This window comes from Cyprinodon variegatus, unplaced genomic scaffold (assembly GCF_000732505.1).
Source record: "Cyprinodon variegatus isolate N-32 unplaced genomic scaffold, C_variegatus-1.0 Scaffold1531, whole genome shotgun sequence".
Classification (NCBI taxonomy): Eukaryota; Metazoa; Chordata; class Actinopteri; order Cyprinodontiformes; family Cyprinodontidae; genus Cyprinodon; species Cyprinodon variegatus.
Window position 1 is genome coordinate 52737 of NW_015151984.1, and position 26113 is coordinate 78849.

The 26113-nt window shown below is 39.9% G+C and overlaps 1 protein-coding gene across 1 annotated transcript in view; it reads left to right on the top strand.

Annotated features, from left to right (window-relative positions):
• Positions 1-26113, top strand: part of stard9 (StAR related lipid transfer domain containing 9) — a 51571-nt gene that overhangs the window by 18120 nt on the left and 7338 nt on the right. The window contains exons 4-27 of the mRNA XM_015403635.1: positions 5281-5397; positions 5576-5608; positions 5719-5780; positions 6383-6495; positions 7344-7486; positions 7617-7684; positions 7813-7910; positions 9482-9697; positions 9874-9971; positions 12022-12099; positions 12343-12420; positions 12532-12711; positions 13780-13831; positions 14042-14167; positions 14479-14561; positions 14681-14742; positions 15039-15208; positions 16230-16704; positions 16786-22698; positions 23445-23621; positions 23763-23946; positions 24296-24442; positions 24551-24650; positions 24756-24922. Coding sequence (XP_015259121.1) covers positions 5281-5397; positions 5576-5608; positions 5719-5780; positions 6383-6495; positions 7344-7486; positions 7617-7684; positions 7813-7910; positions 9482-9697; positions 9874-9971; positions 12022-12099; positions 12343-12420; positions 12532-12711; positions 13780-13831; positions 14042-14167; positions 14479-14561; positions 14681-14742; positions 15039-15208; positions 16230-16704; positions 16786-22698; positions 23445-23621; positions 23763-23946; positions 24296-24442; positions 24551-24650; positions 24756-24922 — 8940 coding nt within the window. The remainder of the gene's footprint in view (positions 1-5280; positions 5398-5575; positions 5609-5718; positions 5781-6382; positions 6496-7343; positions 7487-7616; positions 7685-7812; positions 7911-9481; positions 9698-9873; positions 9972-12021; positions 12100-12342; positions 12421-12531; positions 12712-13779; positions 13832-14041; positions 14168-14478; positions 14562-14680; positions 14743-15038; positions 15209-16229; positions 16705-16785; positions 22699-23444; positions 23622-23762; positions 23947-24295; positions 24443-24550; positions 24651-24755; positions 24923-26113) is intronic.

The following is a 26113-nucleotide window of genomic DNA, read 5'->3' on the forward strand; positions in this document are numbered from 1 at the left end:
TCACTTTGACATTAACAGAATGTTTAAACTTTTATTATCTGATTTGTATTATAACTGAGTAAGAATGATTGTAATAACATCTGGAGGATGGTGATGATTAATTAATCTTGGGATTTTCTTATGACACACATTCTTGTGCAGTTATTTGCATGGAGCATCCCTTTACAGTGCTTTGAAAAAGTATTCACACCTTTTTTACCTTTCCTTGTTACAGTGTCAATAATATACTTACATGTTATGTTATACTCTGGAAAATATAATTATAAAAAAATTTAAAAAGAGAAATCTTAGAAGTGTGACAGGCATTAAATTCAGTCCGCAGTCTGATACTGTTACATTTGTTTTTTAACACATAGGGATGCCATATATTTAGTCCATACATTTATCAACCAACAGTAAAATAATAGGGTTTTATCCATCAAAACTTGTTTTTCTTTCATCAAAATGTAATGCATAGAATTTAAAAACCTTTTTGCGGCAAAAATCTACAAATTCACCAGAGTTTCCGGTTGCTCTGTCAGGTGTGTTTGTTTTCAGCTCCATGTTAGCTTCCTACCAAAGCAAATCCCACATTTTTAAGTCAAATGAGTTTTCCTTTATTAATCTATTGAGTAAAACAGATTTTGCACAGCCTATGTTGCATGCCTACTTCTCTTCTCACTAGCCGTACGCTCTGACACAGCAAGTTTCCGAAGTATTCATCTTTGGCCTTATATGTTTGTCGTCTTTAATGTGTGTCTGACACTTGATTAAGAGATATTGGCTCCTACTATGGATATTACGACCTTACATTTATTCCCTACATAAAAAAGTAAAAAATTAACTGCCTACAAAATAAGAAAATGTGTGTTTTTTTAATGGTTCAATAAATAATAAATGCATAAATCAGGATATGCCACATTTCAACAGATAAATGTGCCAAGTGAATCTATTTCAAACAAAAAGACCTGTAGATTGATACAGAATGTTGCACACATACTTTCAACTAGAGGAACAAGTGTAGTAAATGCATGCTATGATGTATGCCCTACCAGTGGCATATTTTTCTGAGAAAACAAATATTTTAACTGGTATGGTCAACGTTGTGTAACAGTCACAGTGTTCAGATTTTTACCAGCAACAACTCGACGGCTTGCACTTTAAAATCCATCCATTTGCAAGCATGTAGGATGTAAGAAACACTTTTAAAAAGCAATGCTATTTGGATATGCCTTAATTTTGTGCACTACTTAAAATTAGGTAGTTGGTAAGGAGTTAATTCTGCAACATTTAGCCTAAAACCGCATTAGTACTGCTTTCTACGAGTCAAAACGAAGATATGTAGTTGATTTTTCCTATTGGTTAAAACAGTATGTCTACGGCCCAGCCATGTTTTCGGATTAAATAGTACATTCGATTTACCTCTGAACTTCCAACTAGATGATATTCCCCCAGTTCCCTACCTGTGGAATGCGAGTGTTCTCCATTATTTGTATGTGGCCTCTAAGGCCCTGCATACGGGGATTCTGTTTAGGTTGAACAACCTCTAAAAAAAACTGTTTCACTGGATTGTATATAGGAGTAACACTATAATCGAGGATGAATACAAATGCTTGCTACACTTTTTAGATGGTAAGCATTTCCTTGTACTTTACAGCTATACAATGCTTTCTCTTTGCCGATTGTATGAAAGTTCAATTAAAGTTGAGGGTTGTGACAAAATGTGTAAAGGTTCCTTGTGTTACTGAATATAAGTGTAGGAGATCATTGAATGCTTTATTAAGTCGTTCATGTTTGGGTTTTTGATGCAGAGCCTTGTTTGGTTCCTATTTGTTTTCCTCATTCATGCATTTCCTGCCTAAAATGGAAGTCTGTATTCTCCTGCTCCTTTTATCCGTTGTATGAAAAGGAAGCAAAACCTGGAGCCTTTTGTTTTCGCCTTCCCCTCTTTTTCCGCTTTAGGTCTTAACAGAGTGAACATGTACCACATACAATGAAATGCACTCATGTGCAGCGGTCCACTGATGAGAACAACCTTCCAGAGCATGAATGTGTTTAGTCTGTACCGTGTTTTGTTTTCAGAGCTTTGACTGGCCAGCACTCCTTCCATGGCTGGCCATGGAAAGGCCATTGACTTTATCTCCAAGGTCTTTCTCCTGCTTTCCTTGACTCAGGAGTACATTTTAGTAACATTTCAGTAACCAGAATGCAACACGCTTCTTACCTCACCTGCTTTGTTAGTCCAAAAATATCCTCATAGCTTTGCAAGGTACTCCGAACTTGGAAAGTAGGTTGCAACAGAAGGCCATTGTGTCCAAGCCAAAACACAAGAGCACAAACTACAGTTTGATTTTAATTAGACACGACAGTGATGATGAACGATTCTGTTGTTTTTATTGTTGCTTCATTTTGCTTGTTTAAAAACAGTCAATGAATAATTTCCATTAAGGATTTAGAGATTAATCACTTAATCAAAACAAAAGCTATGATTATGGTGGAAAACTACTGCAACAGTTTTGAGCATGTGCACTTTTTTCTCTATCTTTGTGGCGTTAGAGGAGAGCCTTGATTCATAACATGATACGCTGTCATTTCTAATGATAATTATATATTATATTATGCTTTGACATAACTACATAAACATCTGTGCCTTGATTGTTCGATATGTTCATCGGACCAAAGATAGTCCTCTAATTTAAAGATGCACCTATCAGTGAACCAAAGATAAAACCTTAAAAACAAAAACTTGCCATTGTAGTATCAAGAGTATAAAAACCTAGAGCACTCCTGCACTTCACTAAAGGACTGATTACTGTAAGTAGGTTTCTCACAATACTCAAATTTCAAACCTGATTCTGGTACCAATCATTTATTTTTAATACAGCAACACAATTTTTTTCAAGGCAATGTTATTTCTGGTTAGGAGCAAAAATAAATATTAATTCAAAGTGATAATAAAATACACTTAAATTGTCCTGATTATTGCAAAATCAATAATCAGGATAATTTTATTTACTCTGATGGAGTAAAATGGACAGAAATAAAAGCAATAACAAATAAATCCCTAAAAGGTTGCTTTTATTTATCTTGAATTATTAAGAATAATCTGTGTAAAATGGAGGAAAAAATATAAAAGTCAATGAAATTCTAACATTTTGGACACTATTTATATTTTTATGTTTAATTCTGTCCCTTTTGGTCATCCTTAGAAACAGTAAACCTTAAGTCCCATTTACACTGCCTTTTTAATACCGTGCCGAGAACGGCCTGAGCTCGGTAACCGAGATATCTGTTGAGTGTAACTATAACAATTGAATTTTATTGATCTCACATTAGAGAAATTAATCTCTGCATTTAATCCTTCCCCTTGGGGAGCAGTGGGCTGCTATCATGGGGCCCCCCGGGGAGCAGCGTTGGGTTAAGGGTCTTGCTCAGAGACCCAGAGTGGCAGTCTGTGGGAGTGGGGTTCAAACTCCACTCTGAACCCCAGGATTCCTAGCTCTATGCCCTATCCTCTAGGCCACCACTCCCACCATGGCACCCAATGCTGAACTGGACCGTGTCAGACACAATCGAAACACGGTGGTACTAGTTCATCATTAGGGCTCGGCACGGTTCAGTTCTGGCACAGTTCTCAGATAACAAAGAGTGCATGTGCAGACCACCTCATCTCCTTACAGTCAGCCACCGTAATCATGAAATTTCAGGCATTCATAAAAATACTAGCTTCCGTACCATGATTTTCAGTAATGATGCTTAAGCAGTGTGATGAACCTCAACTCCTGTCGTTGTTTCCTGCGTCTATAAGTCCAGATTAGACTATCGTTTGTCGTATTCACTTCCCAAAAGCCGACTCTGTCAAGTAACTTCACCAAAGGCTGCCTTCGTCACCTGACTCCCCGCAAACAACGAACTATCACAATAACAAAACTTCTTGAATGTTACTGACGCCGCCATGTTGATTTGTTTGTTTACCTCTAGAGAGCAGTAGTACCGAAGTTCCTCACTAGGAGGCGAGGAACCTTGCTAGCAGTCTGTAAACGGTGGCATGGTTAACTGATCCAAACTCGGCACAGTTCGGTTTTCAAAGGGTAGTGTAAATGGGGCTTTAATGTCAGTCAAACAAATATTTGATATTTTTTTACATTTTCTTATGCTCAATGTACTATTGTGTTCTTTCATTTGCCTGTCAACTTGCTAATAATGATAATAACATATAATAATAATAGGTATGATCAACTCTGGTCAATGCAGATGTATTCAGAAGCAGCCCTGTACAATTGCTGTCTTTCAAGTCATTTTCTTTGGTAAATAAGTAGGGGGGTATGTTGCTTTTTTATGCTTTAATTGTTAGCTTCATCCTAGCACCTACTTCTCCTCCATAGTCCATTCTTGAGCCTGGGGCCAGGGTGGGGGCCCCCTCACTGATCCAATGGTGTGTTATGGTTCAGAGGTAGAATGCAGGGATCAGGTTGCCACCCCTTTAAGCATGTGTTGCTTTTAGACTGTGTTTTCAATTGAAACCACATGCCTCCAGGAGATATTTATGATTATAATAGATTGAATATCCTTGCCTTATTAATTGTAACTGCCAATACTTCACATACAGTATATCTAGACAGTTGATCCCCCTGTCCTTTTTTTTTTTTACCCAAATATACAAAGATTGCACTTTGCTTTGTAGCAATCAAGTTTATATATATGTGTCAGTTTAATTTATAAAAGCTGGAAATAACTTAGTTTTGCCTCTTAGGATAGAAAAGAAAAGAGTAAAACAGTCGACCTCTGCCTGTTGTTTTTACTGCGGCTTTCTGGGATCCCCAGTCTCAGAAATATGCCTTTGAGGCCTGTTTATTTTCCTGACCCAAGCATTTTTCAGCCTTTTAACCCCCACATTCGCTACAAATACACATTCTGCTAAGGTATTTACTCAGGGCATTAGCTGACCTTCTTGCGTCTTGCCCAAACACTTCATCAGGAAGCAGCAGTACCCCCCCATGACTGGCCTGGTGCCACTGCATTGTTATGGTTAAGCCTTGGTGTAAGTCTACACTCTACGGACTGAGGGCAGTCACTGTAACACTGCAAAGACTTCAACACTCTGCAGGAACCCAGGCCTGATTCAATAAAAGAAGCTTTCAATTTCAGCTTCCTGCAATCTTATCTTCTATTACTGTTAAAAAAACTTTTCATTAACAAGTCATGTATGCCTCCGGCATCTGCATGCCTTTGTACAGTGCTTGATTCGGTTTCTGTTTTTTGTGTGTTTGTGATTAAAATACAACTCATGCCTCTCCTCAGGTTTTCCAGGACCTTGGCATGTCAGTGCTGGCTGGAGCATCTGAGGGCTACAATGTGTGCCTGTTTGCTTACGGCCAAACAGGATCTGGAAAGACATATACCATGATGGGGACAGCGGTGAGGATCGTGCTATAAATGTTGCATTATTGTTGGAATGATTTGTGCTTTAATTAACACAAAAAAAAAAAACTTCATGAAGCAGAAAACAGTCATAGACTGAAGACATGTCTAATCCAGTCGGATATATGTTTTCATCCATGAAAAGTCTTTATGTTCTTTTTTCTTGGTTCTGCAGGAGTCCACTGGCTTGACGCCTCGCATTTGTCAGGTAGGATAGATCATTAAAGCAGGCAGCAATATAAATGAAATGGTTAATTTGCCTTTTGAGTTGACAGTTTACTGATTTTGGGTAATTTTCTGCGCCTAATTCCTTCCCAGGGTCTCTTCTGTCCTGAAGTTTTGTTCTCTGATGGACAAAACTCAAGCAGAGTTGAAATCAGGTGGGTTAGTGCAGTTTTATTTGAGCTTTGACCTCAAACCTGATAAATAAAAATATATTGTTTGCTTTTGACTTAGTTGAATGTATAGAAGTTTATAGGCAAATGGTTCTTATTATAAGGAACCAGTTCTTAATGGAGTCAGTAAAAGGCAACAGGACTTCCTCTCTTTTCTTGAGGAGGTTTTTCCTCTCATCATTAAAGTGTCTTCAGTTGTAGAGAAAAAAGAGGTAGTGAAGAAGCATTTCAGATGAGTGACTGAGTTGCAGTTTACTATCACAGCATGGCAGCCTGTCTGAGCATCTGACATTCGATAAAAACAGCAAGTGAAGGTTAGAAAATACAGAGGGTGTCTGGCAAATACATTAGAAAGCCCTTGTGGAAGTTTAGCAGGGGTCACATTTGGATTTTGGATGAGATCAAACGGTTCTTTCCTGCAGTTGCTTTGCAATATATTGGTGGGAAACCGTGATGTTAGAAAAAATGATATTGGATGGTTTTGAATTGAAACCTGTTGCTAAATCCTTTCAGTTTTAGCAAAGTTTGAATGTACATCAAATGATCCATGTTTGAAATTGTTTTGATTCCGTTTTTCTGTTCTGTAGCTTTTTAGAGATCTACAATGAACGTGTCAGAGACCTGCTGAGAGGAGGAGAGCAGAAGAGGAGAACTTCCCTTCGAGTTAGAGAGCATCCTGATAAAGGACCTTATGTTGAAGGTATTTCTGCTTTAATCTGTGAAATGTTTCAGCAAAGGTTTCCTATGCACCTCCTAAGGCTACGCTCAATTTTAACAGTGTTCTTCTTGAGCAAGAGATTAATTTATAATGTGATGCTTAACCCCTAAACCCCATGCTGCTACAAAGCTAGAAGATATTTTATTTATCTGTTGGACTCAATATCCCTATGGCTAAAAATAAAGGTTCTACAGCCTTTTATAATTTAAGTAGAAGGTGTTATTTTTACTGATAAATATCTGCTAAAAAAGGGCCTTTGTAAGTTTTAGATGATAAAGCTGTAGTTGTATCTTGTTAATTTCTCAGTTTTATTTTTAGATATATATCAGTAGCTTAATTCCTAATATATTATTTTAGCTCTCCCTAGCGTTTCTTTCTAATTAAACACTTGTTTACTTTCCAAACCCGCTGTTTGTGTTTAAAACCCAACATCCACTCATTGTCTCGGTCAGGAGAAATCCCAGTCGTCCACAGGAAGTGAACTCATTTCCTCGTGTTTCCAAGCAGAGCTGAGGGCTTCATCTCACATGCAGACTTGCACTTAAATGCAGCATCAAGAGTTAGCTAGTCTTAATAAAATATGTGGGAAGCCTAATAGTGGTCTCCTCCTGGTGGAGGTACTCATATTGATTTTTTTATCTTTCATTCCCACAGTTAAATTCTCTAAACATTAACACTGTCCAAATAAACAGTTTTACAAAATATTTCCCAGGATACTAAGCTTTCAACAAGGTACCCAAATGTTAAAGAGGTATCAGGTGTATAAAAGGAGCCTGGTTCTGTTGAAAAAGGGTGATTAATACGTCTCATGTCAATGTTTTCTCTGTCAGATCTTTCACAGCACCTTGTCACTGACTGCAAACAGGCCCTAGACCTCTTGGACGAAGGCGTCGCTAACCGCATGACGGCTGCAACCCACAACCATGACGCCAGCAGCAGATCCCACGCCATCTTCACTATTCAGTACACACAGGTTGGTATATAACCCGCTTATATAAAGTCGCATCTTCTCTGGGTCTACAACTGCAGTGATTATTGTAGAGTTTTTACCAACTTTTGTAGATCTCTGGCTGCAGATTGAGCTGATTCTCTTTTCTCTACAGGCAATACTAGAAAATAACCTCCCTTCAGAAACTGTAAGCAAGATTAACCTGGTGGACTTGGCTGGAAGGTGAATCTCCTCCCCTCCTGTGAAAGCATAACTAAGGCCACCCCCTGGTGGACGTTAATAATTGCCCCTATATTATCCAAACAAGGGTAGTGTTAATAGTGATTTGTTGTGTGTTTTATGTCTGACAGTGAGAGAGCTGATCCCCAGTACTGCAGGGACAGACTGACAGAGGGATCCAACATTAATAAGTCGCTGGTCACTTTGGGCATTGTCATCTCTGCTCTCGGTAAATAAAATTATGGCTACATTTTTTTTTAGGATTTGGTCATGAAGGGTCTAAAAAATCAGAATAGATACCTCAATGTTCATCTTTTCTGATATTTTCTATTACCACTCAAACACATCACACATGGTTTTTAATATTTAACAAAAATTAAAAATGTAAAAGTGCTCCATAGATTCGTATTAAAGAGTGATGAGTCTGTACTGTGTCTACTTTCAATATTTAGACAAAATATTTGGTCAGGTCTTTGCAAAATCGCTTAAGGTCAGTTAAACTGGACCTTAGATAACTTTATTCTTTTGATCAACAGGGTTCCTGCAGGTCCTTAAAAAGTCTTAAAAGGCATTGAATTCTTCAAAATAAAACTAAGGCCTTAATTGGTATTAAAATGTCTTAGATCAGTCTTTCGTAGGTCTTATTTTTTAAAACATCATAAATAGGATTATTTTTATTACGATTATTTTTATAATCTAAATAAAACGTTAAAATTGAAAATATTTTTCTTTTATTTAAAAAAAAAAAAAAACGGCCCGCCATTATTGGTTCCGTCCCGATAGCGGAACCAATAAAAGCGTTGTTGCGGCCGGGACATTTGGGAGATGCTTCATTAACTTTTTGTCTGGAAAGCATGAGCAAGTGTAAATGTAACCAAAATTGTCTCCAGCCAAGAGTTTTCTCCATGGCTAAAACCAGGAACATACATGAGGCTCAGTGGATTTAGTGCAAGAAGTCATTCAAGCTCGGAACGATGGGAATTAAGGCAGTGGAGTCGCACATGCGAAGCGCAAAACACAAAGCATCAAAATGGAGTTACCGAGAAACAGCCGGTATTTCTCGGTTTAGTTCCACCCTTGTCTCTGCAACGCCTCCACTTATCACCAAATCAAACATACTAAGAAAACCATACAAAGAAAAATAGCTGCAAAAAAGACTTAGCACTGGTTATGTTGTGGCTTTAAAACTGATTTGATTTGTTCCCTGCTAAAACAAAGTTTGTGAATTCAGTTAAATAATTGTTAAAATATATCTGTCATTTGTGTGTTTTTAGCTTTCTTCCTGTATGGGAAGCTTTTCAAAATTTGAAACAGTGCAGTGGTTTATGTTAAATTAAACCTTTGGGTTAAGTTGTCGCAAGCAGGTTTTTTTTGTGTTTCTTGTAAATTTGGTCTTAAATTTTTATTTCATGTGGCATTAAAAATTCTTTAAAAGTCTTGAATTTGACTTGCCGTATGCTGTAGAAACCCTGATCAAAGTCTGGAGTTTAATTTGTCCTTTCTAACTCATTAATATTTGCTCACACCTAAAGATAAAAGAGCATGTCCTACAGAAGGGACTAAAATGCAGTTTGTTGCAATGCTTATAGAGCGTATCCATAAAAAGATTTGAATAGAAATTCATGTTGCACTAATAAGATTAAATCCAAATGTATTTAATACAAATCTTCCATTCAATCTGTTGCTGTAGAATCGGTGTGTTTACCTATGGAGGGACCAGAGTTTTTATTTAGGTTAACCATCCTCTCCTCTTTCACATTCTCTGCCCATCCTTCCGTCTTTTTACTTCGGCTGCCACAGCCCAGAACTCCCAGATGTCAAGCAGCTGTCAGAGCATCAACAGCGTGGCCTCCGAGGGTGACAGCAGCACGTTGGGAAGTCACAGCAGCTCCCTGTCTGGAGGAGGAGGAGGAGGAGGAGGGAGGCGGCATTGCTTCATTCCCTACAGAGACTCAGTCCTCACTTGGCTATTGAAGGACAGTCTAGGTGGCAACTCCAAGACCATAATGATTGCAAGTAGGTGTTGCTTTTTAGATTCGAGCTGAGCGGTTGCTCATGTTTATGTATGGAGGCAACCAGCTGACGGGACTAAATAGCATCACTTTTATGCTGATTTTTATGGGGCTGCTGAAGAAACAGTGTTCTTAACTTATGTTAGATGTTTTTATTCTGTTTTTTTCTGTATGTTGCAGCGGTCTCGCCTTCTGCTAACAGCTACAATGAAACCCTGAGCACCCTGCGCTATGCCGCTCATGCCAGAAACATCGTCAACAAGCCTCGTGTTAATGAGGTCAGTGGCTCTTCCGCTTAACAAAAGTTAATTCAGCATTTCTCCTTAAAACCTTAAATTGTATGTGTTCCCCTAGAACTGAAGATAGAAGACAATTTTTAGTTGAAGTATACATTTAATTGACTTATATTATTTTCTGTTTTTGATGTTTTGATTTTAAGAAGTTTGATCAACACTTTTTGTTTTTAAGCCTTTTTTTTGCTCAAACAATAACTTAGATGTATAATTTGTCCATTTTATAATTCTTTATATTAAAAAAACTCTTTTCAGTTATTCAGTTTTATAGATATTTACAGTATAGATGTTTTGATTAATTGAGTATGACTTCTAGGGACTCTGACTGAAGTGAGTAGCTGTACCCAGCAGTGGGAAGAAAGAACTGTTGTCATATTCTCTGTACCACCAACAGTTGCCAATTTAAAGTGTATAGTGAGGCTGGTGAGCAGCCCAGTGTAAAACATGCTCGCTCAACACATGTCTGGCACACGTTAAGCTTTGACAAACTCTACTCTGCCTGCAAACCTTTGAAATAATTGGTCTCAAAGCAAAGCAGTAAGCATGTGTCATCCTGTCTGAAATGCCCATTAGCATCAACTTTGACCTCTGCTGTTTCTGCTCTTCATAATCTGAGTGTAAAAGAACTATGCAACCAACCAGAGGTGCCAAGTGACAAAGTACAAATACTTTGTTACCTTACTGAAGTAGAAATTTTGGCTATTTATTCTTTACTGAAGGCATTATTTTTTTACTTCTAATCCTCACATAAAAAAAAAAATATCTTGACTTTCTACTCCTTACATTTGAAAAAGTTTTGTTTTGTTTATCCCATTCTCATCATGGCCTCTTATTATTTAAAAAAATAAAAGCAATCATAATCATTTTTGTCATCCAGACATTAAATTTCTTTGTGGTCAGACTCGGTTCTGCACCAATTTATTGTTCACCACATACCAAAATAAATAACTTGAAACTGTTAGCATTAGTTATAAAACTAAGAAAATTAAGTTTAAGGAAGTTATCTTCTAGAATTGTAAAAAAAAATGTTCCTTTCATAGGGTAGTGCAGTAAAGCAGCTGTCCTTAACATTTTTTCATGCATTACTTTTACTTTTATACTTTAGGTAGTTTTAAAAATAGTACTTTTACTTAAGTAAAAAGCTTAAGTTGATACTCTGGACTTCTGCAAAAGTGTTTAAACAGTAGGATTTATCATTTTATACACATCTGCAACCGACCAAGTAACAACAATGTTTTTTTCTAATTTTCAGATTATTTTCTTCCAGCTCCTGATGGGTAGCCTAATGCTAAACTTGCTTTAATTTCTTCCAAAGTGTTAGGGTTAGGGTCCTCCTAACTCTAACCCAAATAAATATTTTATATTTTTTTTAACATCGAGTTCTAGATTTCGATCTAGATACACAGACATAAATAACCCTTCTTTCATAATTACTCTATTTCTATTTAGTCAATTAAATAAATGTTCCCTTCTATTTTCATTTAAAACATTTTGTTTTCATTTTCTTTTATATTGTAGATATTTGTTTCCTTTTTTTAAATGAATCCATTTAAATCTTCATATAGATTCTGTGTAATTTGAATTATCGGTGCATATGAGGTGATTCATAAATGTTACCGAGTGTCACGAAAGCAACCCTGAAATAGTAACATTTTGTTTTTTTCATCCAGGATTAAAATAACTGCTAATATTGTTCTTTCTTTCTATCACTGGCAGTCAAGCATAATCACTATCCTGTAACTTTGCTTAATAATAATTAGGATTACAGTGCTCTGGATTGGAGCTTTTAAATGAAATGGTATAAAATCATCTTCTGGGGCGGCATGTCTGATTCCTTATTGCTTCCCACTAGATACAAGATAGAAAATGTATGTTTGCTTCACATCTATTAATGTGACCAAATTTAAAGACAGTTCTACAATCTTATGCTGGTCAACATTGGTTGCTCTGTTATATTATGTTAAGCTAAACGCTTTGATTTATTCTGGCAGTTAAATTGAACTTTTTTGAGGATTTGGCTTTCATTTTTGTGCAGGATGCAAATGTTCGGCTCATTCGGGAGCTGAGAGAGGAGATCGACAGGCTGAAGAGCATGCTGCTCAGCTTTGAGTTGGTATGTTAATATTTTGCCGCTGCTATAACACCCACTTGAGTTAATTCCTTTAAAAAAAACACATTATTCTGTTTAACTAAAAGTGTTCCCCTAAGTTACAGTTTTCTAGTCTGATCAATAATGTGCTACATTTGCATTTGTACGATTCTTTCATTCTTCTGTGGTAAAGCCTATATAATTAGCATTTTTTTTTAATCATGAACAGTGTTTACAGTTTTTTTTTATTCCACATGGAATCAACAGCAACGTAATCCCAGTCCATCCTTGAGCGATGAGAGGGAAGGAAACCTTTCGGAAATTGTGCTACAGAATGAGCTGAAGGTAGTGAGGAAGCAAGAAAACCAACTTACATCTATCTATCGCTCTAATTCAAGCCTTTTATACACTTTAGTGAGGGTCTCTGTCCAACTGTTTATTTGTTCTTCCTGTCAGGTGGAGCAGCTCACACAGGACTGGTCAGAGTCCTGGAGGGACAAGAAGGAGCTGCTGGAGCAATACAACGTGGACATCAACAGAGACAGGGCCGGTTTCCTCATCAACTCCCTTCAGCCTCACCTGGTTTCGCTGGACAGAGATGTTCTCAGCACCGGAGTTATTTTCTATCACCTCAGGGTATGACGATAAGAAAAGAAACCTTTATATGTGTAATGTCCTTATGGATCTGCTCTACTTTTTTTTCTACATCTCAAGGTCTTTTCTTTTATCAGCTTTCCTGACTCAAATCTTCTCCCTTTTTCTATTCAGACTCCTCTTCTTCAGCTTATTCTGATATATGTCTCTGCTAAAAAACTCTTGACTAAAGGTGCGTTCTCATGTCTTCCCTCTGTTCTATCACTCCTCCCACCCAAAACTCTTAGCACGTGTCACATGTCTCTGCAGCCGTGCACAAAGCTTGGTTGGATCAGACACTCTTAGGCTCTGAGACATGGACTCAGGGGAGCTTAAACTGTCCAGATTCTGACATTGACAAGCATATCCTCAGGGTTGACAACTATACTATTTCATGCACGTGATAAGATAAGGCCTGGAAGCTCATGTGGTTCTGAAATCATACTAGAAAAACCTCTAAGGTTTTTGATAAAACAAAAAAGTAAACAATTCAGTGTAAGATTAAAATGGAATACACCTCCTGGTAAGGCACTTATTTTCTCAGTCCTCTTGCCAGAAACACAACAGTGTAACAGCTCTGTTTAGAGAGCAATGTGTCATTGGTGGAGTGTATATCCTAGAACAAAAAGTAAAGAAATGTCAGATTCCAAATATGCTGTGCAGATGTTTTTTTCATTACAGCTGTTGAGATTCAATGTGAAAGTTAAAGGAAATTTAAATAGAGATAGAGCTAATGCAGAGTTAGAATATTACATATAATCCCCATAAAATACTGTAAATTAAGGTCTGTGTTTGCCAATGACAAAAAAATTTGTAAAATATTCATAATAATACATTATTAAATGAGACTATTGCAAAAGATATTACTGCATATATCAAAATAAGAATATCTCCATTGAGAATTCCTGTTTATGGGTGTAGTTATTCCTAAAACAATATTGAAGATTATATTTAGGTCAGTAGTTGCCATATACACCACATGCAATTGCATGCATTCAAGTTTTTTTTCTCCCAGTTTTCTTTGCCTTTTTAAAGAAACTGCTTCTCATGTTAATTTGTTTTTTTTTACAGGAAGGAATTACCCGCATTGGACCACAGGAGCATTTTGAAGAACCACATATAGGTACATTTTTATTAAGATACATAGAGAAAATAATACTCGTAAAGTGTACAAATTACCCAAATAGCAAATAACATATTCGCTTCTCATTTTTAATCCAACACGTTCAGTTATCTTGATCTTATATGTTTGCTGATTTTGTGGAGCCTTGCAGAAATAAGCACAGCTTTCTATCTCAGAATGTATGAAGCCATCTCCGATTCCTGTTTGTAGTCCTTCAAGGCAGCTCCCGCTGTGAGATTGAAAACCACGGGGGGGTGGTAACACTCCGACCGCTGCCGGGCTGCGTCTGCCTGCTCAACGACAGAGAGGTCACTGAACCCTGTAGACTGGCTCAAGGTCAGTTTCTGTCCTTTAGAAAATGTTTGATCGCAATGCCTGTGTCCACATGGGACGTTGTGTATTTTTAACTGCCGTAGTGATAACAGTTATGTTCTAGAACTGAACATAAGATGGGAAGTAATGTAAAATTATCCCTGTAAACATTATCATGATAACACGTCAGGTTCTAAGGACATCATGTGGAGGAAAGAGCATGCAAACACCCAGAACCTGCAGCAGACATCCACATCTGTGTCCTTAGCTTGCATCCACACATTGCATCAAGCTGAGCGCAGCATGTTATAAAGAATACCTCTTTGCCTCTCTAGGGACTGTGATTACCTTGGGAGGAGTGCATAAATTCCGCTTCAACCACCCGGCAGAGGCAGCAATCCTTCGGGAGCGAAGACGGGTAGGCACTGCTCCCCTAAGCGTTGACATCTCCTTTGTGATAAGCTGCAAACAATATGAAAATCTAGCTCATTCAGTCTTTTTAATTAAAGCAGCTTTTCTTTTTGCTGTTTTCTTTAGGTCAGTGAAGGCATTATGACGTGCACCTATGCTGATTTTTGTCTCCCTACTCCTGACAATGAGTGAGTATCATCCCCAAACATAAATTAATAACTGTTATCTCTGCATTTAGATTGCACAAATAGGCCAATGTTTCATGCTCCTGTTGGGTTGGTTTCATCAGCCCAAACATATCAACCTGTCTCTGGTTGCTGTTTACAGTTCAGCCTCGGGAGTTGCTTAGTTACTGCTGACGGCAGCTTTTAGTTCAAACCCTCAACACAATCCGAGAACCATGTTCTATCCTTTGTGTCAAATCTGTAAAGTAAAATATTGTCCTTTCTTTTCTCATTTCTTGTGTCCTGATTCTGTTTTGTAGTGTCAAAGAATTAAAGCTGGATCCGTGTGAGGAGCTTACAGCGAGGGGACGTGTAGAGGAGCAGAAGCGCTATGTGGAGAGTTTGCGACGGGAGATTCAGGCTGAGCAGAGAAGGGCAGAAGGGGAGCTGGAAAGGGAGCAGGCTCAGCTCCACCAGCAGTACTCTGAGAGTAAGGATTTTACTACTGTTATATATTTCATATATAAATATCATTTCTTAAGCCAATACAAAGTTGAAAGTATAAAAAAAAAAGATGTCTGCCCTTTTTTTATAGTGCTTCAAATAAGTGTTCATACTCTTGAGCTGTCAAAGATTTAATATATCGGAAACCATAAATCTTAGTGTGTTACATTGGAATTTAATGTGATAGAACAATAAAAACATGATATCATTGTACAGGCGAAGTGAAAATAGAGATGAATCAATATTTAAAGCAGTCACAGCTGGAGGGTTAGGGTTATTTATTTATTTGCAAAGAGAAACTCTGTCTGATTGGATGATGAATAAACGGCAGCCTTTCCACAGATCCTCAGTGTGTCTCAGGACTTTGACTCGGCCATTAAAATGCTTTGTCTCAGCTGTTCCACTGCAGCTCAGACTTTTTGTACTGGTGTTTTTTTTTTTTTGGTTCTGCTAGAAAATAAACCTCTGATGCAGATGTGTAGCTTTTCTTAGCACAGACAGGTTTGCTTCCAGCAGTGCCCTGTATAAACCTACGTTTGTTTTCAGCTTTGCTGTCATGTTAGTGAAAAGCAGTCACACCAACATGCTGCTGTCATATTCCTCTATAGAAGCAGGATGTTTTCAGGGCGATCTGCAGTCTTTAGTTTTTTTTGACACTCAAATTTTGCTTGTAGGCCAAAAGCTAGCTCCTTCCTATGTTTGCTGAGATCTCTTTAACTGCAAGCCTTACTGATTTATTTCAGCAATGGCTTCCTTCCTACTCTTGTTTTATAGCTGGATTAGTAAAGCATCACTATTTCATAGTTTGGCTGTGAGCAGATTATTCCACTAGAGCTAAGGATCTTTGCAGCTCCTCCGCAGAGATAATTTGGATGGAATTATTCTTTTCGCGTGTTTTTGTAATTATTGATGTTAATCCATAACTTATAGTTCAAGTGGTGTAAATGTTTTTGCATGGCACTGTTTCTGATTTTTAGAGCTGATCAATATTATTTCTTTCACAATAGTGCAACAGTGGATTATGCATGAGACACTGAAATCACCAGATGAGAGGCGAAATCAAGACTCTGCTGTTCAAACAGACCTGCTCCCTGCTCCTCTTCTGGAAAAGCTTACAAATGAGACGTCCATTGGTCAGAAAAATACCAACATGGAGTTTCCGTCCAAGGTGATGAGGGTCAGGAAGAAAACGGTGCAGGATGAATTACTAAAGCATCATGCGCTTTGCCGCGCCGAGGGACGCATCAGACGGAGAAAACTGCACTATCAGCTGCAGAAAATCGCCAACAAGCGCCACCTGCTGGATGCTAAGAGGAAGTTACAGCAGCTGGAAAGTAAGCTTCCCCCAGGACCTGACAGCCCACCCTCTCCGGAGATGGGATCTCCCTCAAAGCTAGAGGAAGATTCATCTGTAACACGAAGACACTCTTTTTCACTAGATCTGTTGTCTCGGCTCTACCCTCAGCGCACACCAATCTTTCGGTGGGTATGTTGATTTTTTTATTTCCTTGTTTTAAAATGCATCTATCTTAAATCTTTGTTTTCCTTTTCTTCCATCAATAGGCACTTCCTCAAGAGAAACAAGTCTGTGGAACAATCATTAAATTCATCAACCATGTCTGATTCCAGTAGCAGCAGAAAGTGGGTTTCAGAGGAATGTCTTCCTCGGGGAAGAACCCAAAGTTGTTCTGGCTCTATCTTCACTGGACAAAATCAGAATACAGTAAACATCAGAGAAACAGCTACAGAACCAAAGCCTCAGCCATGTTTGGGGCAACTGGGACGGAAACCTCTGCTGCCAAACCGAGATGTACTGTTTAAGAACAGATTTGATAAGAAATCAGTAGCTTTACTGAAATCACCTGTCAGAACTGTACCGCTCCCTGTGTGCAAAGAAAATCTACAAATATCTAAAACAGAGAAAGGCTTCTCTGACAAAAGCTGTTTTCAGGAAGGAAAAGGATGTTTCCCTGCAGATAGAGATGGACTTAAAATGATCAGCAGATCATCGTCTCATTCTGTTGGACCCAGGATAAAAACTGCTCTTTCAAAAGTTTTTAAAAAACCATCCTCGGCTGTTAAAGGCCGACGAATTCTTAAGCCTCTGGGAAGGATTGCTGGTAAATTTCCTTGGAGGAGAAAGAAGAGCCTGAAGGATTCTTTAAGTCATCAGAATGTAGCTTCCATCAAACAGACCATGTCATGTGAGGAGCTTGACCAGAGAGATCTGTTTGAGATCCACAGACACAGACGCTGGCATAGCACCGAGGGGCTGGTAAACAGGAGGAATGGATGTGCAGAAGGACATCAAGGACTTTTTGGACGACTCAAAGAGCAGGAGGAAGACGGCGAAGGAACGTCAGACTGCGAGAGCCTTTTCTCTGTTGACTCTCTGTCCTCTGCCTACGCAGCAGCTCTAGCTGAGCATTTGACACAGGAAGATCCGGCTCTGAGTGAAGCAGAAAGCAATGACAGTAACATGTCCAGAGATTCCTTAAATTTAGAGAGCAGAAAATTCTCCACGGTCAAAAGACGCAAACAAGCAGCGGTTTCAACTTACTCACAAGTAATAGATTCTACACCTCTGTGTTCTCAGAGCTCTGAAACAGCAGAACCCAGCAGAGATATGTGCCGGTCTCTGAAATCCATCGGAACATCAGCTGAGATATATTTGTCTGATGAAAGCAGGAAGTCCCAGGGTGAGACGTCTTCAGCAGCTAACGGCGTGCACAAATTAATAGATGATTTCAGGAAGTTGCAGACCACTTTGACCAGCAGCTGTGGTGGGAGAGAGCCAAAACACCTGCTGGGTCTCACTGAAGTTTGGTCCTCCGCAGATGTGACAGAAAGCCAGAGCTTTGATTCTCTGCCTCTACCAAGAAAAGTTATGCTCTTTAATGCGGACAATAACAGCAGCAGTCGGAGTCGAGTTAGTGGGAATCCGCCAACCCCACAGAGTCACTGCAGACATTTTAGGTCGGAGGTTTTAAATAGTTCAGAGCTCGATCAGTGCCCTGAAGGGACAAGAGAGTCTGAAAGTATTGCAGCCTCAGAAGGTATCTTGACATCAAATAACCGTGATAGCTTCCCGATGGATCACTTTGAGCAAATTAACACAAGATCCTTTAATGCACCTCGAGATTCTGTGCTTCCTTTGAAACAAACTGATTACATGTCACAGAAAGACATTCTCCAATCAAAATCAGATGTAGCAGAGGCAGTGGTTGGTTTCCCTGCAGCATGTGGCTCAGCTTTTCCATCATTAGCAGGGCTGAACCAAACACCTGATCCTTTCAGTCTGCTTCAGCCTTTTAGCAAAGAAGCTGAAAATGGTCGGGATTTGCAGCTGAATAATTTTAGCAGCACAGAAGGCGGTTCAGTTAAATGGGAGGAAACCAAAAGCAACGAGCTGCTGTTCATTGCTCCCCAGCAGGAAGTTGTTAAATTGGCCTTTAAAAATTCCAGGAAGAGGAACAAAGACCATCAGACCGCTTTTATGGGCTGCTTGAAAATTCCTAAAAGGAGCGACGGCGAGGAGTTGGAAACTTTCTCTGCACCAGGTGACAGCTTGGACGGTGTTTGGTCCGACAGCGACGCTGAAAACAGCAGGGACTCCAAAGGGGAGATTGAAAGCCAAGGATTTCTGTCTTTCTGTGTTGATGGCAGCGACGGGCGAGCATCAGCTGTTTCAGATTCATCGCCACTTTCTGATCATCAGAGCACTGACCTTGAGCCAAGCGGCCCGATTCTAAAGTCTGAGCAGATTTTGCACTGTGACAGAACTGTTAGCAATAACAAAGTTATAAAAACAGCAGATATAAGAGTAAGTAGAAATGTTGAAGCTTTAGAAAGGGTTAAACGCGACACTCAAAGCGACAGGAAACATCAAGAGAAAACAAAGCACATGTGCAGGTCAGAAGCAATTTGCAGTGCCATTGATCTAAGAATCTCTGAAGTGATAAAAGAGCACATGGAATCACCAGGAGGGATCAGCAAAAGTCACAGTCTGGGTTCTTTGTCATCTCTGGGTCATTTTAGCTTGGATTGTAATAAAAGTAGATGGAAAGATGACCAGCTGAGAGATGAGAGGAAAACTGACATGAAAGACGGAAAAATCTGTGCAGACGTGCATACATTAGTCACAAAGGAGCATTTGGAATCCTATTCGCCTGTAGATCAGAGTACTGGCCTCAAATGTGTAGAAAACCCAAAGGGGAAAAACTCCCTCGCTCGAAAAATAACCGATGAAGCTACATGCAAAGTAACATCCTCCCCTGTTCAGATTCTGATTCAGGATTTTGATGCCGATCTCATTCCTGAACTTAAAGCTCAGCACTCAAATCTGCAGCCTCGGAGATGTATGCATGAAACAGCTTCCTCTTCAAGTTACAATGAGAACCGCTGCTCTCCTGAATCAGACAACGTCAATATTAATCTCATACGTGACGCTGCAAAGACTTACAGTTATTCATCCCTGCAAAACCCGCCACAGATTATTCAGGTAATCCCATCCAACGCTGGTATATCTGCAGCACAAAGCTTAACACATCAGGTAAAATCTGACAAACACATCTGTAACCAGATGACATTTTCTACTGTCCTTGGAGAAAATGTTGAACTCGGCCCCAAGGCGGGAGGCAAACCTATTGCAGCTCAGGATCAGCCCCGTTCTCGGCTAATTTATGCAGAGAACACAGCCTCTGTTGTCAGAATGAATTCAAAGGACGGACGTCCAAATTCCCAGAGCCACTTCAATGAAGGCCATCAAATAAACATCACAGACCTCAGTTTAACCAAAACTGATAAAGGGGTAGAGGCTGTCCGTTTCTACCAAAATGATAAAATACATGTGCGGGAGTTAAACTCCAAAAGTATTTCTCCTGCTGAAGATCTCACTATAACACAGGCTGAATCTTTTGTCTTGTCCAAAGAGGCAGCTGTAAACCCATCAGGTGGCCTAGCTCTTAAGAAGAAAAAAATCAAGACAAAGAGGCTCAGAAAGTGTGATGTCAAAACTCGCCCTTCTTCTTCTTCTGACTCTTCTCTGAAGTCATCAGATGAGGATGATGAGGAGAGGGAAGGAAGACAGAGGTATCATTGCAAGTTGGGATCTACAAGCAAATGTAAGATGGAAATCTTTCAGGAGAATCCTGATGAAAGTAAAGAATTTAACAGACTTTTTATCCCAGCAAGACACTCTTTAACTCCTCACACAGCATCCCAGAGGAACGATGCAGAATTTAGTTGCCAAAACGCCAATCAACATAAATCACACTGCCAGGACTCTCCTATCCATTTCGCATCGAGTGACATCAACCCCTTTGTTCACCAATGGCAACACAGCGATTCAAACCAATACTGCTATAAGACCCCAGTGTTTGGGAGCGCTGCGGACCTTTCCTGTAAATCCCCTCTCCTGAACACCTCTGAGAAACGTATGGTTAGATGCTCCAGTGCTGATAACGATTTGAACGGGCAAAACTCTCCTTTTAACTCCCACCTGAGCACGTACGCCACCAACAAGGGGCTCTCCAGTACACTCAGCAGCATTGAGGATTATAGGGAAAGAATTGGCGAACAACTCGCTGCCAGTCAGGAAGCACCGGTTACTGGTTCCGGTGTTAATTCAAGTCAGGTGGATGAAATCATGCTGGTTTATTCATCTGAACAAGAGTCAAATCCAGGCCAAATGCAGGTGCAAAGGAGAAGGATGAGTGATCATGGTACTCAAACAGAGCCTAGAGTCAACGCAATCAGTATTGCTGGTCTAAAGAGGAAGGATCGCCACAAAAGAAGCAACACTGACGTTCCTTCATCCCAGAGGAACAAAGTGGATATTAAAAAATCCCCAACGTGGGCGAGTATGGAAACCATGTCAGCTCACCTCTCTAAGCTCATCCACAGCACTTCAGACCTGTTGGATGATGTCCAGGGGATGAGGACGGGTGAAGTTAGCAAATCCAGTCCTAGGAGTATCAATGCTTCACAGCCTAACTTATCGTACAGCCATCTAGATGGATGTAGCAAAAAAAATAGCTCAACTCAAACCGCTTTTGGTGTTGGAATCCAGACGGAGGAGCTGCTAGCATCAACAAAACCTAAAGCTGTCATTAATGAAGCAGTTAGAGAGCGGCCTAAATCCTATGAAGTGAAGGTGGTAGTGAAGGTGATCAGTCCTGAAGACAAGAGTTTGCACAGAGTGGTTGAGAAACATGCTAACGGAAGTAAGTCGATGCTGGATCTGAGCTTCAACACCTCTGCCGCTTCCCAGTCAGATGATGATCCTCTCAGATCGTCATGCATAAAGACTGCAGCCGGCTGTCAAACGCACATGAAATCTGCTTTCTCCCAGCCGTCAAAGCACAGCTCTGTCGAGGAACTGGGCCACCGAAACATAGCCGTCACCTCCAAATCGTCAAGAAAGTGCTTCCAAGGCACGTCAGTCAGAAGCAATCCTGCTTTTTTCAAAGAACATCCAACTTTAACAGACCGTGCGTCATCTCCCATTTTTCCCTCAGGAACAAGATCAGATTCAAGGCTGAGAAGAAAACACTCAATCCATTGTCAGCTAAAACATAAAAATCCACAAACAGGCCATCCCTCCAAGGAGGATGCGCTTTCCTCTGCTAAGACTACTACACAGGATTTAGATTATTTTCCCACTAAGCCAGAAACAATATCACTTGAGAGGCTCAGTGAAAGCAGTAGTTCAATTCCTCATGACTTAGGCAAGAGCTCCTCAAGCCTTAGATCATCACTGGGTACGTACACAGACCTTGAGAAGAGAAACATGAGCTGCAAGCAAGGAGACATTCATGGGGCTAGCTTAGAGTGGCCCAGTCACATTTTCCGTACCTTTAGAGAGGCTCATGTGCCTGGGCAGCAAGAATATGACTATACAGGTACTTCGACAGATTTCTGCATCGACACAGAGCATCCAATACCTTCTAGTGACAGTAGGAACCATTTGAAAGAGGATGACATGGTATCTCTGGCACAGAGCGAGTGCAGCACAGAAGTTCTTGTGAACACCGAAGTCGCCTCAACTGTCTCTCCTTGGGACGATCATCATAGAGTCCCGGACGACCTGCCCTTGCACAACAAGTTCACCAACTGGTCAGGCGTCAGTCAGAATGGACAATCACAACGCTCAAACAAAATGACAAAAACGACGCCTACCAAAGACTACAGAGGCTATGCTGAATGGGACAAGATGGAGAGCACGGATTCAAACCTGGAGGCACACAGCGACAGAAGATCGCTAGAGATACAGAAGCTGCGGGAGGAAAGAGAGCGGGTGATGGCCACTGTCAGCCTCAGTACGAGCCTGACACCTCTGACCGTGGAGCTGACGGAGGCGAAGCTGCATTATGGGCTGGGAGAGACGGACGCGCTGTTAAAGATGCTGTCCCCAAGGTCCAAAGAGGAGCTGCAGCCGCTGACTTCATCTGCAACCAAGCAACAGCTGTATGACAGGTGAGGACCAAGAAACACCCGTTTAGGTAGAGAGCAATGACTTACAGTGATCTCCTAAGGTATCCATGCTGCATGGACCGGTTTATACATTCACTTTTAATAGACGTTATGAAGGTGAAGTGAAATAATAATGGTTTTAAACAGTAATTTCAATCTGAAAGGTTTGATACACCTGAATACAAATTTAAATTTAGAGTAAACTAAATTAATAATGGAGCCCGCACATATGTACGAATGTCCAGGAAAATGGCAGAAATATCAGGGATTCGTATTAAGCATTTATAAGATCAATTTAGCTGTCCCTATTTGGAAACTCTGCATGCCAACATGAACTTTTCTACTGTTAAATGTGGCAGCATCATGCTTTTGGGAGGATTTTCTCCAGCAAGAACAATACTAGAGCCTAAGTGCAAATGCATGGCTCAGACTATTGTTTCCAGATAAATTTGCAAACCATTGTTCATTCTCTTTTGATCTTATAAAATGCATTGCTTTGTGTCCTTCCTGATAAGAGGGGAGAAAGTTCCAGGTTGGAAAACTTCTCCAATTTGTGAACTAAAACGTTACTCTTGGCTCCACTGTGTTATAACCATTATGTGATATGCTAACCTCTTGTTTTGATGCGTGACATCCTGCACCGCTTACATCCACCCACACATTTAGGGAACGCGGTAAAATCTGTGCTGCAGATTCAGCTCAGACATGTTCTTTATCCTTAAAGCACTTTAATTTCCTGATCCTCTCAGGCACCGCCGGAGCATTGATGCTTTAAGGCGGGAGAGGGAGGAGCACCTCCAGACTTATCGAAGAGCTCGCAGTCTGAGCCCCGGCAAACATCCCCCTCCACGAGGATCCATACCCACATGCAGCAGCAGCAAGGCAGACCACCAACTACAGCGCCGAGAAGTCGTAGACAGCACAAGGTGTGCACTTTAAAGCCTTAATAGAATAACTCATTTGTCTGTTGAGATGAGCACATCTGTTTTTAAGTTAACTTATATAGCTTTAAGTAATGCATCTAGAGAAAATGGAATTAGTTTTTAAGAAAATCATCTGTGTGACAGTTTTCCAGATCCCCTAAGAGTAGAAGGACAGCATCCACCTGACATTGAGCAGCTGCTGCGGGACTATAGCCGAGCCCGAGAGGAAGCCAGGACAGAGATCGCTAAGGCGCGGGAGCGGCTGAGAGAGAGGACCGAGCTGGAGAAACAGAGGATACAGAAGCAGACTCTCTCCCAGGGAATAAAGGTCAGTTTTCATGTCCTGACTGGCAGGATCATAATTAACGTCCTCCTGGTGTAATATGACAGTGTGGTCATTAGCTGAACACAGCAGCCAAAGATTCCTTTAGTAATGTTGGAAGCCTGCGAGAAGCTTCACTGTGGATAATGACATTTATCTCTATACTAATGATCACATTTAAATTGTGATTTCATACTTTTTTAGTTTCTTACCATAATCCTGCAAAGCCCATCTGTCCAAATTGTTTGATTTAGACTGAAGCAGATTGTTAAAACTTTGATAATAAATTGAATCGATGTTTGTCAGATTTTGTGGGATTCATGAAAACCGTAAAATGTTTGCTGGATTTTCTCAGGATGACCTGAAGCATCGGACAATGATCAGCAACAGCACTTTGTGCACCGGCTCCAGTCTGAGTCTGTCCTCTGGACCAACGTCTGGATACAACAGCGGCAACACCACTCAACCACAGCCTTTCAACAGGCCGCTGTTCAATCAACAGGTTGCACAAATTCCTTTTTAGAAGTTGTCGATCCTTGTTGTTGTTGTATTTTTTTACTGTAATATATAAAACTGGGACATGTTTTTTTTGTGTGTTTTCTGTTGACAGATTGTTGGGGTCCAAGGCGAGGGACTGAGGCTTAGGACACGTCCTCCTGTCTGTGGTTTTCAGAGTGTGAAATCAAAGAAAACATGGCTGTCAGCTCAGGGTAACTACGTTCTCTCCAGACAGATTTAGCCTGGGTTGTATTTTCATTTTCTCCTACGTTTTCTCTTGTCTTATATTTCTGTTTGCCATGATTGTGTTTTATCAGATGTACGGCTTGAGCTTCCCGTTAGCAGCTTTGAGCCATTGATGACTTCTTCTCCGTCGCCACCTGTTCCTGTACGGCAGCGCGCCGCCTCCTTTGGCTCTGCCTCTTCCATATCTACAGCGTACCGTGACATCACTTCCACCCTCATCAGCCAGGCTCTGGCTGAGGTAGTTAAAAGAAAATATATTTTGATTTGTTTACATTTTTTTTCTGCTTATACGATACTGTACATCACAATTTCTTTATAAAGAATCCGATCTGATGGTAATTTTTAAAGTAATATATATTTTAAAAAATAAAATATTTTTCTGAGCTTCTTAGAAGCCTACAAAATAGAACCTTTGCTACTGTTGAATTTGTTTTACTTTCCAAATGTGTCTCTAGTTTTTTTCCCTCAAACAAAGCTTCTTATTTTTCTTATAGAATTTACTGACTGACAACTGATAGAGGAATGATTGTGTGTAAAAATTGTACTGGATGCATTAAGCTATTAGAGCCAGATTTCACTTCTTCCAATTGTCCCTATTTAAAGATACAGTGGAGGATGTTCTTTTTACGGGTGGATCATCAAAATAAGTGGTCCTCCTAACTGTCAATCATTCTGGTGATATATTTATGTAATGCTGTCCTACCTGCTCATTTCTTTTTTTACCTAACCCTACATCTGGCTGCCGACCATGACCTGCCCTCTTGTACTCAGATAAGAAAATTGATCAACATATGAACGAAAAAGGAACTTTTAATCATATTTTTAATGTTTTCATATTTCATATGCATGGATGCTCTAAAATTAACAGTTTTGGGGGACAGATAAATTCAAATGAATACAATTTTTACTACGTATGGAGACAAGTTTTAGTTGATGTGTTACAGTCAGTGTCCGATAAATATATTCTCTGCTTAGTGGTTGCATTTCCCTCTTTTGCCAACAACATCAGTCTATATCATTTGTGATATAGAATAGTGTTTAAAACTAGCAGGGTTCCCGCGGGTCCTTAAAAAGTCTTAAAAGGCATTGAATTCCTCAAAATAAAACTAAGGCCTTAATTAGTATTAAAATGTCTTAAATCAGTCTTTTGTAGGTCTTAATTTTTTTTATATAAAAAAAAAATGGCCCGCCATTACTGGTTCCGTCCCGATAGCGGAACCAATAAAAGCGTTGTCGCGGCCGGGACATTTGGGAGATGCACAATTAACTTTTTGCCTGGAAAACATGAGCAAGTGTAAATGTAACCAAAATTGTCTCCAGCCAAGAGTTTTCTCCATGGCTAAAACCAGGAACATACATGAGGCTCAGTGGATTTAGTGCAAGAAGTCATTCAAGCTCGAAACGATGGGAATTAAGGCAGTTGAGTCGT